The following is a 19172-nucleotide window of genomic DNA, read 5'->3' as shown; positions in this document are numbered from 1 at the left end:
GACTAAAGAGATATTATTTAACAATGTTAATAAATTGTATCCAGTTAAGTTAGTACTTTCTATTTAATGCAGGGTAAGTGTGATCGAGACCTTGAAAAACTGACTGAATTTGTCTACGTTACTGCCTAGAAGTGGTTGCATCATCCTGTTGATGTTTAATTTTAAACACTATCTATCTATCTATCTATCTATCTATCTATCTATCTATCTATCTATCTATCTATCTATCTATCTATCTATCTATCTATCTATCTATCTATCTATCTATCTATCTATCTATCTATCTATCTATCTATCTAAGTTTAAACACAATCAGAATGACTGTGTACGGCTGAAAGGGAATCTTTGGTGTATGTGTTTGCTTGCTGGATGTTTTCAAAATTGTTTTGGTCTGATTTGAAAAGTTTTGTTCGTAAGCACTTAAGAATAGAATTTTGACATTTTTTTGTATTTTGTAAGTGAAAACATGATAAAATAATATTTACTTAGTAAATATGTATCAGCAGCATGGTGGTGCAGTGGTAGCACTGCTGCCTTGCAGTAAGGAGACCCGGGTTCGCTTCCTGGGTCCTCCCTGCGTGGAGTTTGCATGTTTTCCCCGTGTCTTCGTGGGTTTCCTCCGGGTACTCTGGTTTCCTCCCACAGTCCAAAGACATGCAGGTTAGGTGCCTTGGTGATTCTAAATTGTCCCTAGTGTGTGCTGGGTGTGTGTGTGCCCTGCGGTGGGCTGCCGCCCTGCCCGGGGTTTGTTTCCTGCCTTGCGTGATGTGTTGGCTGGGATTGGCTCCGGCAGACCTTGTAGTTAGGATATAGCAGGTTGGATGATGGATGGATAAATATGTATCAATTATTATGGGTAAAATTCATTTTCATAAATAAAAGTGGTTCAACAATACACCCTCTTTCAGGGCAATTGAGGTGAACTTCAAATATTGTTTAAAGTCTTTAAAGGATTTGAAAAATGCTAAAGCAAACAAAACTTCAGCTGGAGTCTTTCTCAGCAACCATTATTACTTACTTAACAAGCCTCATTGGGATAATCAAAAATCCCAAATCTCTAATAGTACAATTGGTGTGATAGCCAAATGGAGCACTCTTACCATAATAGCTTTTGCAGTGCTACTAGATTGGCCCCTTATTCTACTCAGCTCTACCACTCTATCCCTTTCCTACTTATAATTATAAAAAAATATGTTCACCCTACAAGGAACAACTGAAACATTTTCTGGTATATGGCAGCCCTTCATTAATGTCATCCTTAGCTATCATTGTTCCTCAAGGTATCAAAATAACTGATCACAATTCTTAATTCTCTGGCCAAGACTTTATTTTTTATCTTTATTTTTTTATTTTGCACTTCAGATTTTAAATGACTTACACACATGTGTGTGTGTGTGTGTGTGTCAGGGGCTCATCAAAAGTAAGCACTACCACCCCAGCACACAAGGGGCCGTGATCTAAGAAGACCTCCATTGAGGGCAACAGACCCCACTCCTCCTGGTGCATGAGTTATAAAAGCAGGGCATGAGTCAGATATTACTGTAGTTACTTTATACATATATATATATATATTTTATATATATATACATACAGTATATATTTGTAGATCATTTAGGCCATGGTAGGCAATTTAGCCTGGACATCAGGATACACCCTGCTCTTTACGAAAGATGCCCAGGGATCTTTTATGACCACAGAGAGTCAGGACTTCGGTTAACTCATCTGAAGGACACATTGCCATTTTTTCAGCACCATGCCCCCATCACTGGGCATTAAGATCCACACTCAGACTGCAGGGCAAGTTCCCCTGCTGGCCTCACCAACACCTCTTCCAGCAGCAACTCAAGCTTTTCCTAGTAGTCTCCCAACCAATTGGTCGGGCCCTAACATGCTTAACATCAGGTGGATTACCATGTTCTGAAATGCATGTGATATGGCTGTGGGTCACTTAATTGATCAACACAATAGAAGTAACTAGGTGAAGCATCAACAATTTGATTTCAAATCTCTTATGTGTAGGCTCACATGGGCCTTTGAAAAAAACAACATGTACTTAGGGAACTTGGAATATAGTCATTTTACAAGTGGTTAGCCAATGCATCACGTGGGTTGTTCTAAAGGGAAAAATGGAGCTGGAGAATATTGGTCCTGTGGATCATAGAAATTGGTAGCTAAACAGGAAAGAATCAAACTGGTCCTTTGGGATGAAGCAAATATTAGAAAAGCTGCAAAAGCTCAAGAGTCTTCTCCTGTCTTGATGCAGTCTGACTTCATCCCCAAAGCCAGCACTTGGGAGGAGATGGTAAACATTCAGTAGACAGCAGAAATGTAAGCTGAGCACTTGTGACATATCTACAGCACAAGAAAACTACAGAAGCAGCGTTGTTCAGCTCCTCCTCCCACCCTGTAGCTGTTTATTGACACAGATGGTCATTCCTGATCTGTTCTACTTTAATGGCCACCTCTGCTTCTTGGCATAAGTCTAAAGACAGATGACTAAAGCTGCTGACTCTGCTTGAGGCAAAAGTGTTAAAGTTCACTCCCTGCATTTTTGCTTACATGTGCACTCCTAGATTCCAGGATGGTTTACCTCCCTTGGGTGGGTCTGGCTATCTCATGTTGAATGGCAATGTCAATGTCTCAGCAACTTTGACTCTGCTAACGGTGGACACTTACATATGTCAGGTTCAACTATGCTGGTGAGGAACTGGGTACTGTTACCTTATGGATTTCTTATTAACCCACTGGGCAGTGCTGTACCTGAGAAGTGTACTCAGGACTCTCCATCACCCTGTGTCTCCTTCTGATTCTGGTGTGTCAGAAGAAGCTGAACTTGCCTTCTTTATACCTTCTGATAATAAGAACTGCTAACGTAAAGTTGTCATTTTCATTAATCAGAATGTGGAAAACAAATATAATCATTCTCAAGTTAAGGGATTGGCTGAGAAGATACCGACATGTTGCTTTCCAAAAGAGAAGCTCATACTGCTGGCTTCAGACATTCACTCCATGTATGTGACAAAAGGGCAAAGTATAAAACCTTTAAATTTTGAGCAAAACTATTGATAAAGAGTGGCGTGAATGAAGATCAGTAGAGACAGTTGAGCTAGCCACACTGACACTTGTAGAGTTAACAGGCCATACATTGATAAACTGAGTGTTTTGAACATAGCATAGCACTGAGCCATGCATTCTCCCATTTTTCATGATCTTAATGTGCATAGATTCTGCCCATCAGCAGCACGGACTATTTCAAGTGCATTACAAGCTTTTTACAGAAAACTTATTCACAGTGCCGTGTGAGGCCACTGAATTACTATTAACACTGTGGAGGTATAGTGTAGGGCAGGCCATTACTCATCTCAATAGCCCAAAGCAACTCACTAATTAGAAATTGATGGTTTTAAGGATGAAGGTCAGCCTCTGTAAAACGAAGCAGATGTGCTCTGGGAGAAAGCCACTTGCTTACATAAACTCCCCTGTGGCCTCAATAACTGTTACATTGAAGACTGATATGAGAGAGGCTTCTAGGAGGTGGTCTAAAAGTGTGCCTCTCTCAGAATTATCCTAATTTAAAAGCCCCAATTTGTCTCCTCAGTGCTTTTAACACTCTGTGATCAGTGAAAAGGTTTGTTCTCAGTTGGCAAGAGATATTCAGCATGTGTCAGTGTTGCCTTTATCCTTATTGTAACAGGTCTACCTCTTATGAATATGTTATGAGGTAACTGTAGCATGATAAGCAGTAAGAAAAAGTATTTTTATTGAAGACAGCATGTTTAAATTAGAATGGGGAGACACCACATGATCCTCAGATTAAAGGAAGAAAAAAATGAAAGAAATATCTGGTTGTACTGATGACCAACTCAGGTATAAGAAGAAAAAAAGAAAACTGACACCCCACACTCCTTAGACCTAAGCTGGACTGGCCAACACTGGTGCAGTGGTAGCACTCACAGTGACGCTGCCTTGGAGCAAGTTCTACAGATCACCATTGGCAAGGCACAAAATTTGATAGGAGCTTCCCTCCTAGCTACACCTAAGCCAGACTGACAAATCAGGATGGGGAGCATCTCCCAATTATGCTTCAGTCAGCCCACCTAGCTCAGGCATAGTGGGAACAAGAAAGGAAACAACTCCCAGTTATACATAAGATAGACTACCTTCCAGTTCTGAAATAACACTAAAGCAATTGAATGTCACCTTTCATTTATGCCACACTCAAATCAGTAAACTGTGGTCCAGTGGAGGAAAAGGGGATTTTACTTATGGGTGACCTTGGGTATGATGGAAGACATAAAAAGAGATTCCCCATCTGTAATGAAAAGAGTGACTGCTGCATGGCTCACAGGAATTGATGCATCAGTAGACTTTAAGGTATGTAAAGTGTAAAGCTTTAGTTAGAAAGCTTGTATACTATGTCAAGGCAAGACAGTGAAAAATGTGTTAATGGCACTGGAAGAAAAGACATGGTCAAAAAACAGGTAGGGGTCAATACCAAAAGAACTGCCAAATTAATAAAAAAAAATTAGAACACTAACCCAAAAATCAAAGTCTAAAGCAAGAAAAAACGTTCTGTTTGCAAAACCATTAAGTCAGTTTAAAAAACAGCTGTAAAATCAAATTTGGAATACTAATATCAGATCCTTAGGAAACCATTGAGCTGAATGACGTCAAATGCTGCTCACTCCATGGAGCTGTTGGGATGTATGAGGGTGGCAATGACTGGCGCAAACTCAATAAACACTGCCAGTAAATAACCAAAATGGCATCCCTATAAGACGTTATAAAATTTCAAATTATTATTAACCCTTGCAAATCTCATAAAATCAATGTGAAATTCACATTCCTTGGGGTTCAAAAAACCAGCAATTCATATTAAATTGGTGTCAAAAACTATGGAGAAGGCAGGAAAGAGTAAATGAAAATCAGTCATTATAACAGCTTGTGAGGAAAGCACAATGTGTACTGGACAAGACTGATAATGTAAAAACAGGCACACATCTAGGACTGCACCAGCCTATATCCAACACATACCTGAGACTTGGGAAGAAGGCACCAATGAACAGAGAGAAAGAGTAACATATATACCCTGTTAGAAACCAATCACTAATAACGTTATGAGTCACCATTTTATAATATAGAAAATATGAAGAATAAATGTCTTATACTTATTTCTACAAGCACTATTAACTCCGATACAATTCAGAAAAAGAGAGTGAACGCCTTCTAGAAACATTTGAACAAGGTCACTTCTTGTAGCTCAGGTACTGTGTGAAATAAAACAGAAAGTGTCTCCTAGATACACCTCAAACAGATTGGTCAGATCTGAATCTGTAGGATATAGGAAAGTAATAAATGTAAGTTAAATCTTGTCAGGCTCAGCTTTTGGGAAACCGGAGTGGAAATGCCTCCCAGTTAAATCTTGTACAGCTTTTAGGTGTCAAGCCTGGTCAAGGGCTTGGATGTTTTAAAATAACGCTAAGGAAACAGAAACAGGGCAATGATGTAATCCCAGTGATAGCATGTTTCAACTGCTTTGTGCCACCATGTTGGTGACCTTATGTGTAAGTGGGAGGAGGTTTCATTCTCAGGGGAAGTGTCTCTTTTTTAATGCCATTTTCAGCATATTTCGCACATATCTGTTGCTGTAATCTGATTTTTGCTGTTGGAGGAAGCTTAACAATGCTTTCCTGATTTTACAGCACTCTGCTAATGTTTGGGTTTGTTTATAGAATTTTCCAATGAATCAGGAGGAATGTCTCTCCTCTTGCCAGGTCAATATAAGTGGGAGTGGGGGCACCTTCACACATCAGCAGTTGTCATGCTGATAAGGGACAGGTTTATGAGGAAGCGGCAGAGCCAGACAGGAAGTCCTGGCAAAAATCCATGCCTCCTGAGTTGAAATACTAGAAAAACAAGGCTTGCATGACAGCCATTAAAATGATTCCTTATGCAATCTGTCTAAGTACACTTAATATAAAGACTCACTGAAAGTCCAATATGGGCTATTACCACTTTTAATAAGAGAAGTTATTTATTTTGATTTTTAAAATTGCAGTGTGGTAATGAGATATTTTTTGATTATCTGTAGTACACCTAGACATGAACTCCCTGCTGCATTGATAGAATCTGTTCATCCAATCCCATTTTTATTTCTGCTGCCACCTTCAATAAAAATCATTCCTCAAGGCCTTTCTACTGTAAGGGTTAGCTGTCCTGCCTAACACAATACCCCATGGAATTATTAAAGTTTACCTAATCTAAGTAGTAAATAAGGTAATATCTCACAAACCAATGGACACAGCAACTACAGACATCAGCTGGTTCATCACAATGATTTAGTATCATTGGCTCATATAACCTGGGGTAGACATTCTGAGCAACCTTATGAAGCAACAAAACAGGTTTTCATACCCGGTTTTGGGGGTTTTCCTCCAGCACCTACTCCAATCCCTGCAAAACACAAAACAGACCCATGACAAAGACTAAATAATTGAGTTTATTCATAGCACTAGTGTAATAAAGGTTTCAACCCAATCTCAAGGGTAATGCTGACAGTTGTATGCATCACTCACTAGCTCTAAATTCTCACTAAAATGTTTTGATAAGAAAGGCTGAACCTATGGTACCAAGTGATTATTGCACTTTATAGTACTTTGGAAGATCAATAATAGCTATCTTTGGCACAGTATAATTAATGAGTTGTGAAAAGATGATATGCAACAAGAGATCTGAGAGAGATTAAAACAGACACATGCTGATACAGACAGCATGTGCCAAATTAGAAACTTGAAGGATAGCCACACCATGATTATGTACTTTTAAGAAGACACAGTTTGCTTAAACTCTACTTAACTATCAAGGCAGTTCTGGCAGATCTTTTGAATGCGCAGCAATAGCCATTGTTTAGTAACATGAAATAAAGCTCTCTGAAATGGAGTATAATCAAAGGTGAAACAACCACTTGGTTTACACAAAACATTGGAATTGAAACATAATAGTTTCAAAAAACATTCAAAAATGAATTTTATATCAGTGAACAGAAAACATGATTACTTCCTGAAACAGAAATGTTAAAATACTATCTTACCTGTCCCTATTCCAGGTATACCCCCTCCAATGCCTCCAGTACCACCAACACCACCTATGCCACCGATGCCTCCAATGCCACCGATGCCGCCTACACCGCCGACCCCACCGACTCCGGCAACTCCTCCTGTTCCCAAACCACCTGAAAGAAGTGAATTTTTTTGGACAAAGGAGACTCAGTAAACAGATTCTAAACAACAACAACATAATGACAGTATTCCATGAAATGAGCCACTGCAGTTGGTGATGGCTCTGTGTAAAAGAGGTATTAGAAACCAGTTATAGAACTACTGCATGAAAGCCAGTTTGTCATGAGTTCAAGGCAATATTACAGGTATCACGCAATAAAACTAGTTAGACAGAAGCCCAACTTTGTAATAAATTAAAATGTACCTGGAGATTTTGCTGGTTTATAACCTGGTACCCCAAAGCCTCCTGTGAAAAGAAATAGCAGTTAACAATGATGAAAAGGTTCAGAACAAACAACAGCACAAAGCTCACATGCAGGCACCCCTACAGGACACAAGCCATAGGTCAGCTATTTATAACAGCAACAAAAGTATTGAAGAAGGCCAGTCCAAAGAGTATTTTTCTGGGCCTCAGTCTTCACAAATTCCATGGTGTCACGGCTGACAGAGTCCAACTCCAGAAACAGGCTGATTTGAGTGCACTTTCTATGCATGCAGGCAATAGCCAAGTACCTTTCTTGCAAAATTAGGAAGCTTGTCACCTGGGTAATAAATTTAACTTGGAAGTGGCTGCTGCTGTTTTAATATTTACTGGTCTATGCAGCCCATGGGAGCTTATTGGCGGCTCTTGGCTTTTGACTTGCCAGGTCTGTTAGTGCAGGCTGAGCACGGTGATCCAATTAGAACTGGGAGTGAGTTGCAACAGCCAGTATAAAGCTACACAGGGATCAGACTCGATTTCAAAAGATAATGAATCTGGCCATTGAGAATGAAACACTGAACATTTTATTGTCTTTACAATTTTGGAGGAAAAGTGCAGTTTTTCTGCCTAAAACACAGATAGGTAAATTGATTTGGAGGTCAGAAAAGGATCCTGTCTGTGTATGGTAACACAGAAATGGGAGTTTATAGCATTTCAACAGCATACAGTAAGAATCAGAGAAGGTAACAGGTGTAATAAGTATCCCTCCTAGTTTCCCCCAATAGATTTTCCCATCTTAAGTGAGCCTCAAGGTAGATTGTGATGTCATATACTATTTTGCCATTTCTGGAGACAGGCCTCTTACCTGGATACAGAGTTCCAGTGCCAGGAGGAATGTAGACACCTGCAGAGAGAGATGTGTATTAGAATGGAAGCAGATACTCCATGGGCCGAATTCAGCACCATGGACAGAAGTCAAATTAGCTGGCTATCAGGATCTTACATTTGAAATCAAGCTTCATCATAGTCAAGTGCTTTGAAGGATAAACACATCACAACAAGCATCTTTTCATTTTGATAATTTTTGTTATGGAATATAATTAAAATAAAGTGCTTTTTATTTATTTGTTGGCTGCTTTACTTTCTTCGTTTTGTTAATTTCTGCTAACTAAAGCATGTAGTGTTTTAATCTATGCATACTTAGACCCCAGTATTAATTCATGAATGGGGTGCCTTTTTTGTGGGATTTGAAAGTTTATACTGGTGTCCTCCAATGGTCTACGGTTGTTAGGTTGATTGATGTCACCAATTTTTGCAAAGTGAACGTATATATGAGAACTAGCCATAATGGCACAGAAGAAGGCAGTAATACTGGAAGACAGCACACTGCTTATGGCTGCAAGTTCAAAAGAAAGATTTAAGATTGAATTAAATAACATATTTAAGGTGAAAATACTTTCCCATTTAGAACATTCTGAGTAAGCACTCTATCGTTATTCTAAACTAGTCTTCCTTGCTTTTCTGTATCATGAAGTTTTACTTTAACTTTTGCTCACGAGGTTGCTCTAGACCAAGTTACATATACTTGGCCATGTGTAAAAAATGGTGATGATAGGGCTGCCAACCGTCCTCATTTTCCTGGACATGTCCTCATTTTTAATGCGCCATGGACTGTCCGGGAGGAATTTATAAAATTTTGAAAATGTCCGGAATTTTGAAATTCTCCATATCATTATCATTGGTAAAAATTGAAAGCTGTACACCAGTCAGCATTTGTGGAAGTAGTGCACACAGTTTTTTCCCAGAATATTCACTTCCATTCCGGTAGTAAACAATGCAGATATTGACGAAAATAGTCAAAATCTGTCCAACGTGGCTTTTTCACTTCATCTTTTGAATTCAGCTTTATATTCTTGGCGGGTAGACAGTTCATTATAAATGTTGTTCCTTTCCTTAATTATTTGTAATCCTAATTCACTGTTGCTAAATGAATTTAATCAAAATAGTAATTACAATTTCACATTTTCTATCTGAGATCTCATTTTCAATTCTTCTTTCAGCAACTTGGTTAAACAAGAAATTTCATACAACCAGGAACAGTCCATCATATATAAGTGTGAGTAAGTACTGCTTTGTAATATTTCAATGGAAAATATTGTTATTATCACTTGTTGTTCCAAAATGGATTTATATTTATAAATGAATGAGTCAACTATTAAAGTTTCAGTTACTTAAAAAAAGTCACATATTTATTCTGTCTTATAAATGCAATATGTTTTTAGTTATCAGTTGATCAAGTAATAAGTCACTGCTTCAAGTAATTTAATAATATTTTCATAATTCTTTCATTTACATAAATTCACAAATACCTATTATGTTGAAAAGAAACTGCAAGTTCACAGACTACTTGAACAACAAATACCCTTGTTTTCAAAAGAGCAGAACTGATCAATTAAGGGACTAATGCTGAAAAGATTCAATTTCAGTAGCATGCTATATAAAGATTTCCATTTATATTTATCCAAGAACCCGGATTTACTGAGAAAACTAGCTTCAGTGGAAAAATATAAAAGAATGTGGATAAACGCAAATAAACTAAATTGAATTGAAAAGAGTAAAATTTATTTTTATTTTGCTAGAATTTACCATGTGTATCATTTTGTTAGGTTTACGACAGTTAAGCTATCCAAATAAGAATGGAAGGAATGAAGTCTGTTAATTTAAGAGGTTTGACATATTCAAAATATTTAATGGGTTATTAGTTTACCAGTGACTGTGATTGTGGCCATCATATAATAATTATACTGATAAACTGTTACTAAAGGTGTATATCATTTTAAAAAACCATAAGACACTATAAAGGTGTATTATGGCATTATATGGAAAGGTGACCTCAAAAGTCCTAATTTTTCGACCCAAACGTCCTCATTTCCAGAAAAAGAGAGTTGGCAGCCCTAGGTGGTGATGAATAAATGCCAAAATGTGTAAAGTTTGTCAAGCGATGTAAATGTGGGAAATGGCACATGTGTTTGCATGCTGAAATGTAGTATAAAAATAAATACAGTAGCGAGGTTATAAACAGGTAGGCAATGTGGTGTAGTGGTTAAGGTTTTGGACTTCATACCCTCAAGTTGTGGGTTCCAATCCTGCTTCTGTCACTGTGGAACCATGAGAAAGTGATTTGATCTGCCTGTTTCAGTTTGAAAAACCAAAAGCAATGCAACCAACTGTATCATAAATGTTGTAAGTTGCCCTGGATAAGGGTGTCAGCTGAATAAGTAAATGTAAGCACCCTCATCTGCATTAAGCCCAAATAACTCTTGAGACAGTATCTGTTTCCATCTAGTGGAGAAAATAACATGATGCTACAAAAAATCATGAATATTTCTGCGTTTTGCCATGCTAAGGTGACTCATTAATATTTGTGAGTGGAATGGAGACTTCAGCTAAAACACACAATGCCATGTAACTGAGAAGCTGTAAGGCCAATTTTAGAACACACTGAAAATGAACCGTTAGTTGAATCACGTGATAGTGATGACATTGTGAATTGGCCATTAGAGTTTGACACGGATAGTGAAACTGATGCATACAGCACTAAATGATTAAACCGCTGTGAAATACCTCGTAAATTCAGTTGCATAAAGCTGCAGTGGGGTGCTAGCAGCCATGTGGCAAAAGGGCAAAATGATTGCAATCAAGTAGAAAAACAGAAAAAAATTAGCCTCTTAAGCACCGTTCACAATGCAGCTACTGCCATCCATGTCAGAGGAAAATTGTAAGTCACTAGGCTTACAATAAGAAAAGGGGCGCATCACTTGTGTAGATCAGATGCTGACATTCTACCCTCTTATGCTCAAGCAAAAGAAAAAATATTTTAAGAGAAGTGCTCAAAAGTACACTTTCACTGTCTCGATTGCAATGCGTGGCTGTGCGTAATATCACACAAAGGATGTGAACAATATCTCCATCACTACAGCAGTGGATACTCAATATATCTTTCCTGTTGTATTTATGTTCATATTTTTGTATTTACATGTTTCTGTTAAACATAATAAAATTTTTTTCTTCTTGAAAAAAATTCAGTGTTTATAACTTGTTTTTTCCAGGCTTAAACATCATGGTAAGGAGGTTAATAACTGAAAAATTAAATATTTTTCTATCCATCCAGTAGTTACACCATATTGGAATGTATTTTGTAATACATATAATAATAAAATGGATTGCACTTTTGGCTTAATACTATACTAGCCATGTTACCTGTCAAAGACAGGTAATAGAACGTACTAAAAAATATTTGATATCCCTTGCGCTACATGTACCTACAGTGCCTTTCCTTGGTATCTTCATGTGTCTGAACCTCTATTGACTCTTGAGTGCATTCCTGTACAGCCTGCTTCTCAGACTCTGTCATTTTGGGGCTTCATGCTTGCCTCCTATCCTCTTTTCATGTCTTCCATCATTGAAGGTGACTCTCAGTGTACCTTTTACTCCTTCTCATGTGTTTCACAGTTGCATTTGGATCACAAAAGCCAAACTAACCAGTAACACCAAACCCAAATTGACCAATCAGATTGCTCATAGAGACCGGACACACACAGATCTTAGCAAATAGCATGAGGCATGGTACACCAGTTCATCACAGTGTCCAGTTATACACATAGCAAATTTAGAATCGCCAATTAACCATATATGTGCATCTTTTGGGATGTGAGAGGATATCCGAAATACCTGGGGAAAAACTCATGCTGGTATGTGCATATGTAAAAACTCCTAGCTGTTGTGGTACACAGTAAGCCAGCAGGGCTAATCTCTGCACTGCTGATTGACGCAGCTTTTGGTTTCAATTTTTTACAGCCATTCTTTGATTTCTAAAAATGTTGGAAACATCATTTTGGGAATTTAAGAGACCATGGAATCCAATGGTCACATTTAGTTTTTATTTGTTTATTTTTACTCATATTAAAAATAATTTACATGAAGTTTTTGCATAGGCGCTGCCATTTTCAGATGCTTTTTGTGTATTATGTGTATGGTGTTGCTAGGTAAGTGTGACCAGGAGTGTGTGGCACATGCCATCATTAGGTCAGAAGTATAAAGGTTAGCGTTCTGCATCTCCTGGCGGTCCACTACAGGCTTTCTTTCTTTCGGACTCAGTGTACCTGGTGCACAACACTTTTGCTTCTGAATTATACCTGTAATTTATTTTAGTGCTTTGGTCCAAACGTCTTGAATAACAGATTTGTTGGTATAAACTTCAGCCTGTTTTGTCAATGGTTATCCTCTTTGTCACATGTCTTTTAGACATCTCCTATTCCATTTTCTTTCCTCTCACTACTGCCTGTTTCTGTGCAGTCAGTACACTGCGCTCTATCATTGCTCCAGTATTTAATAAAAATGGTCTTGAATTAATTTTGTTTTTTTCTTTTTTAAAAGCTGCCACTACCAGATTTGCTTTCTTTTGTATAGTGGCTCTTGGCTTTTGGTGGTCTTTTCAACTATGTAACACTGATGAAAGATCCTCTTGTTGTATCCTCAGTCATTCACTTCCACACCTTTTTTTATTACCGAATGGGTTTGATCATGTACCTTTGCTTTGTCTATTATTTTGGGTTGCCTAGCAACTGCAATTATTTGACAATCAGGTGATGCTTGGGATGGTGGACTGATTCAATTTTTTGAGTTCTAGTTATTGCTGGGTTTTAAAATTAAATTAAATTGAAATTTAAATTAAGTTGAAACCTTTTATGTCCTATGGAATTCACATGGTCTTGGCAATTTTGACTTTCACTTTATGCTGTCTATGTCCGCACGCTAATATTTTTGGCAATATGTACAATTGTGGATTTTGACCATCAACCTGCTTTGACTACATTTTTACCTCATTATATTTTACCAGATTGCTGAGTACATTCTTGTGTTCTTTTTTTAGCAGTTGTGAAGATATGCCTGCTAATCTCTGCCTTAGATATGGCTCTTACTAAAAGTCTGCTAGCATCATGGGCAGGTAGTGGCAAATCCAACTTTATTATCACTTGCTCTGAACATAAGATGTGCAGTCAAAATCCTTTGCTGTTATTAGCAGGATAGCTGTCACGCAGGGATATGCAATGAGGACTGAAGAGGAGGTGAAGCATGGTCATGGATGATTACAGAACCAATAAATATATAAAACAGAGCACATCACCTTTCTTGTGTCTGTTCTGTGTTTACTAGCCACTGCACTTTCCTATTGTCAAGCGTACCCCGCTCTTCCTCAGCCTTAACTTGTGTATCTCAAATCCATAAGTTTTTAATAATATGAGAATTGAGTTGAATTGCTGCAGGCATTTAGGGTGTGGTGGGTAAATGAGAACAATGTTACGTGGAAAACAAATATTTATGACTTCAGATTTTGCATAGGGGGTTGTTGCGGGGGTTGTTGTTTTCTATAATTCACATAAAGGATTTCAATACACATATAACAAACAAGTTAGTTATGGATGAAACTAATTTAGGCAGATTAAATAATAAACAGAAGGCACATAAATCAATGCAGATGGACCTGGACAGAATTCAGAATTCAGCAGATGTGTGGGAAGTGAACGTTTATATATATAAATACAAGTTTTGAAATGTATTTTACTATATATAGCTCTAAGTAATAGAGAAAATGGGAGATACAGTAACATAATAGATAACTTACAACAAAACAGTGCAAACTTACTCTACACTAACCAAGTAGCATAACTGAGAGAAATTCAAATTGAAAATGGGAAATTGTGCTCTTCTGCTGGGTTCTTCTTATTCTGCATGCCACTGTAGCTTTTGCAGTGTGTATGGCTGATCTCCAAGTTTACAAATGGACAGAACATCATTACAGAAGATCTCAGATCATGCACTGGAGCAGAAACTGTAATCAGAATCAGAATCTGAGAAGCATTCAAATGCAAAACTTTAAGAGGTTTAAATATGAATAGAAGAACTTTAAATCAAGTCTAGATGATGCTGGTAGCCAATTGTGTTATATCAAAACAGAAGTAATATGTGATCTCTTTTCAGCAGCATTTTGAACCAACTGTAGAGGCTGTAGTGTCTTTTTGGGAGCCCAGAGAAGAAGTCTTTGCAGTAATCAAGACCACAGGTAATACAGGCTTAAACACATTTCTCAGCATCTCACTGGGATAAGAATGAACTAATTTTGGCGATATTTCCTACATGATAAAAGAAACCCCTTGCAACCTTATTTAAATGGAGGACTAAGTAAAGAACAGAATTTAGGAAAACACCCAGGTGTCTTACCACTGGTTTAACATTACATGTAAAGAAACCCAGTTTGCCATAAAAATTAACTATTTGAGCTTTTCTTCCCACAATTTTCTCAGTCTTATCCTGATTTAATAATGAAAAAAATGGAAGAATCAACAGAATTGCATCTAACTTGTAAGAAATTGGCTTGATTACATAAACTACATCAATAGGTGAGACAGAACTATAAATGTGTGTTAAGTTACCAAACTTATTCCACACAAATGTTATGAAAAATATGATGAAATTGAATTATTTCTGCCTAAGGAAATGGAGGCTAAGTGGATAACTGTTAGTTGCTTTTAAAATAGAATGTTGTCATAGATTGCTCCCATTGTAGGCTGCAGGTAATGTCAAGTGAGAGGGTGACCAGATCACAGAAGGAAAGTCCTCACTGCCTAGTCCTGCACGGCATTTGCTAAGTTTAGTGGCACCAATGTGTACAGTAAGTGATAGGAAGTTCTTAGCCTAAAGGGTGCTGCCCTGGAGGCCTGAAGGTGGAAACGAGAAATACTGTACCAGGTAAGAACAACTTGGCACATCCATTTTACAGAACTAGAGAGGTTGCCTGAAGCACTTTGAGCCATTGTTTCCAATTAAGTTTGTCTGAAGTTTGTTGAGTTGCCTTACAAATGATAATGCAATATGATGAACCTGTGACTTTGCAGGGTAGTCACAATCTTGTATGTACAATAATGCCTAACACCACCTCAGGCTATAATAGCCAACATATGCAACTGTACTGGAAATATTAGATCTGGAAGGTATGTTTGGAGAAGGCTTATGAGCAACAGCATAGGGCAGCCATAGTTTTTGAAGAGGGAGGAATATTGAAGGTGAACTTTAGTTTTTTACACTGTTTTTGCATTTAAGGGCTTCCTTACCTGACAGATCGAGGTAATGGCATGTGATTAGTGAGGTTTACGTTTACCACTGCCATTTACTTTATTGTGGAATCATTTTATTTCTGTTCCTCTTATCTTTTGCTTTAACAAAGCTGTTTACTTCAATTTGAGCCTATTTTGGCCACATTTATTCCTAGTTGGAGTGAACCATTGGAGACATTTTGTTACAGTGTTGAATGCCAATTGTTATGTTTCTGTAAGAACATAGTTGCTCAACAGTAAGCTGGCTGAAAGTAAATATTTCATTAACCTTAAGCTTGGCAGTTTTTCACAGAGACAACTGTACTCGATAATGTCTGTTACTAAGAGATCTATTTCCAAGTACCGCTTTGGAGTCTTTTAACCACAATAGATCAAAGCTGGGTCTTTCCGACTTGATCAAACATTGACAGAATATATACTTACATAATAACTGTAAGTAGGCACAGAGACTGGAAAGTAAAGGAGTGACCAGATTTAATGAATGCAACATTAATCAGGTAAACAGGTACCATACAGTCAGTATGTTTAAAAGGGTTTTAAAATGACAAATGCCAGATAGTGAGACCAAGAAGCCCTAGAGACATAAAATTGTAAGATCAGAAAAGTTAACTGAAAATCAGAAGGACATGTACCATCCCAGTAGGCTAGAATCAAAAGCATCAAGATAAATAAGCATCCAGATATATCTTAGTAGGATCAACAATGAAACTCTAGTCTTATTCTTGGGCTGACAGCACTGATACAACGTTTTAGCCTGTTATACAATGACATGACATGACCCAGTCCTTATAGCTGTACATATGTCAGAAAAGCTTTTATCCTGAAGTTCAGCTACATTAACTTTGTTGTTTCATGCATATTTTTACATTAAATTTTAGACCACATTTAATCACCACTTTTTCCTCAATGGCAAAAGTCTGAACAAGTATGCTTCACCTGACAAAGCTAAGGCTATATGGCAGCAGCAAGGATTACACACAAGTTTGCAACATGACAGAAAAGAATTGTCCCGACACCATTAAAATGTAACCTTGAAGTCATGCATGGGTGGTAAATATTTAGTCTGCAGTCAGTCAGGGAACTAAGGGGTTAGCTGCATGGAATGTATGAGCATGGAGTCTTAGTATGAGGCCATACTGAGACAGAAACAGTTACCCAGGGGTCATCCGGGGCCAGCATGTATTAATCTGGGACACTAAAGGTTACCCTGAGGTGATATGCTAGCAGAGAGTGGTAGTATGGGGTCTTGTGCCAGCTGTGTGTTAGAATGAGGTCAAGTCAAGGCAGAAAGGGTTACCCTGAGGTCATATGGGGCCAGAGGGTGTTAGTCTGAGACGCAAAGTTACCCTGAGGTCATGTGTCAGCAGAGAGTGTTTGTCGGAATCCAAACCAAGGCAGAATGGGTTATCCTGAGGTCATGTGGGTTCCAAAATCTACAAGTCTGAAATCTTTACGTAGCAGTGGGGAGGCTCTGCATGGCCTTTAAAAAGTGATATCTATTTGTTTTGGCCTTTCTTTAGAGTGTGACTGTTGAGATCCAGGCCACCTGCCCTACTGCGTGACACCACTGAGTTTCTACTACCCAGATTACAACTCATTTTCATTATTTGGAGCAGGAGTCGCATTCCAGGCCCCCAAAGCCCTCAAGCTGGATAGTTTCCCTGAGGTGTGGGCCTCATTTCCTGTTGCTGTGTTTAGTCTGGGTTCTGTGGACAGTGTGATGTACCTATTTTATTATGCCAGCTTTCCTTTCAAATTTGGCTTCTTACTCCTGCTGCCAAGGTTTTAGCTGCACAAAGGAAAATGAGCAATTCCTCCAATATGTTTAGCTTACATTTATTACAAATGGAGCATGGAACTAATTAACAAGGAGCAATCACTGGGCATGAAGCTAATTAGCATTTCTGTACAACTCTATTCCCACAATTAATTTCCTGATGCAGTCACGGCTTATGTCACCACAGGTCCAGGTTCATTAATAAGACGTACTAATGGCTGAAATAAGCTGTAATTTATTGTCTGTAATTCATTCATTTTCTGTCATTGGATAGACTTAAGTTGTTACTGAGAGGGCAGAATGTGTAATAATGACATTTTTTATTCTCTCTGATTGGCTAGCCACAAGGGTCAGTATTGGGGATTCATAGAGAAGTAATGGTGGTGCAATTTTCTCCAATTGGTTAGACTTTGGAATGCCTGCTGTGATATCAAAAAGCTGTGACAGCAGCGTTAAAAATCTTTAAATTGGTCACATATAAGCAGCGATTGAGAAGACTGTGAACATGATAGCACAGTTTCCTAGATTTGAGGAGTCTGGCACAGAGGTCACCAGTTAGGGGACAGAGAGAAATAATAACATCATTAACAGGTTTTGATTAGCTAGGCATGCTTAGAGGGTCTGTGAGCAGTGAGTATAGGTCATCACTTAAGGGTCGGTGAACCTGATCACAATGTTTTTGTTCTTTGATTACTCAGATGCAGGGGTAATTTCTGCAAGGTCAGTGCACATTTCTGAGTAGCAAAGCAGAGTGGCTATCTTTGAAGAACTCTGCCAGAGACTATAGGGAAAAAAGTGTTCATGGAACAGCAATATGGTTTTCTGATTCAGTGAATATTATTGTCACTTCATAGCCTTTCTGTGGAATTTCTACAGTCTTCCTGTGTTCATATTGATCTATGGTGTCCTCTCACAGTTCAAAGATCTGCTGTTTGGTTACTTTGTGACTCTAAACTGATCTAGTATGATTATGTGTGGGTGTCACCATAATGAAGTGGCTCCTAGCCTTCTTTAAGCCCATTTTAAAATAATTTAGAAAAATTAAAATAAACTGGCACTTCCTTCAATTTGTGAAGATGTGTGGAGAGGCATTTTATTAAGGGTATTGAGGAGTATTCAAATCTTTCCAAATAGTTAGTGAAATCTCTTATTGTGAGTTAATATCAAAAAGAAAAGAAGCAGTGCACAATTATCTTTGTTTTCTTACATAGTATTCTCAAACCCTCTTAATCAAATTCAGTGTTGCTGGGAGCTGGAGCCTGTACTAGCAGCACTGGACACAAGGTATGAAATAACCAGGGCATACATATATACAGTTACTCATACAAATACAAATAGTATGTACAATTAGCATCACCTGACAAGCTTGTATTTGTAGATGTGTGAGGGAGAGTTGTGTACCCAGAAGAAAACCCACACAGACATGAGACACAGATGTAAATTCTGTCTAGACAAGGCAAAGGATTTTAATCCACAATACTTTATCCATGTAGCAACTATGCTTATTTTAAAATGGCAAAGTATACCAATTGAATGTTTTTTAAATGGTTTTAGTGAAATCAGAAAGAATTGAAGGTACTCCTGGATGAGGTGGCAGTTTTGATTACCTATAACAAAATCCATACCTCAACTCTGCACACAATCAGGTGGTTAATTTTCTACAAAAACAGGGCAGACAGAATGCACTTGGAATCTTCTCAGTTGTATGTGAACGGATAAACAACAGGCTGAATCCTGCACAA

The 19172-nt window shown here is 38.0% G+C and overlaps 2 protein-coding genes across 5 annotated transcripts in view; both read right to left on the bottom strand.

Moving 5' to 3' along the window:
* elna (elastin a) overlaps positions 1-19172 on the bottom strand; it is an 81976-nt gene that overhangs the window by 56073 nt on the left and 6731 nt on the right. For all 4 annotated transcript variants that reach the window (XM_051930729.1, XM_051930726.1, XM_051930727.1 and 1 more), the window contains exons 2-5: positions 8345-8383; positions 7483-7524; positions 7091-7231; positions 6415-6453 (exon numbers count right to left, since the gene is read on the bottom strand). In XM_051930729.1, coding sequence (XP_051786689.1) covers positions 6415-6453; positions 7091-7231; positions 7483-7524; positions 8345-8383 — 261 coding nt within the window. The remainder of the gene's footprint in view (positions 1-6414; positions 6454-7090; positions 7232-7482; positions 7525-8344; positions 8384-19172) is intronic.
* The window catches only part of cct6a (chaperonin containing TCP1, subunit 6A (zeta 1)), a 679017-nt gene continuing 672735 nt past the window's right edge, over positions 12891-19172 (bottom strand). Inside the window, exon 15 of the transcript XR_007935564.1 lies at positions 12891-12903. The gene's annotated coding sequence lies outside the window, so the exon portion shown is untranslated. The remainder of the gene's footprint in view (positions 12904-19172) is intronic.

This window comes from Erpetoichthys calabaricus, chromosome 8, assembly GCF_900747795.2.
Source record: "Erpetoichthys calabaricus chromosome 8, fErpCal1.3, whole genome shotgun sequence".
NCBI lineage: Eukaryota > Metazoa > Chordata > Cladistia > Polypteriformes > Polypteridae > Erpetoichthys > Erpetoichthys calabaricus.
Note: the sequence above shows the minus strand (reverse complement) of the source record. Positions and strands in the feature narration are given on the sequence as shown.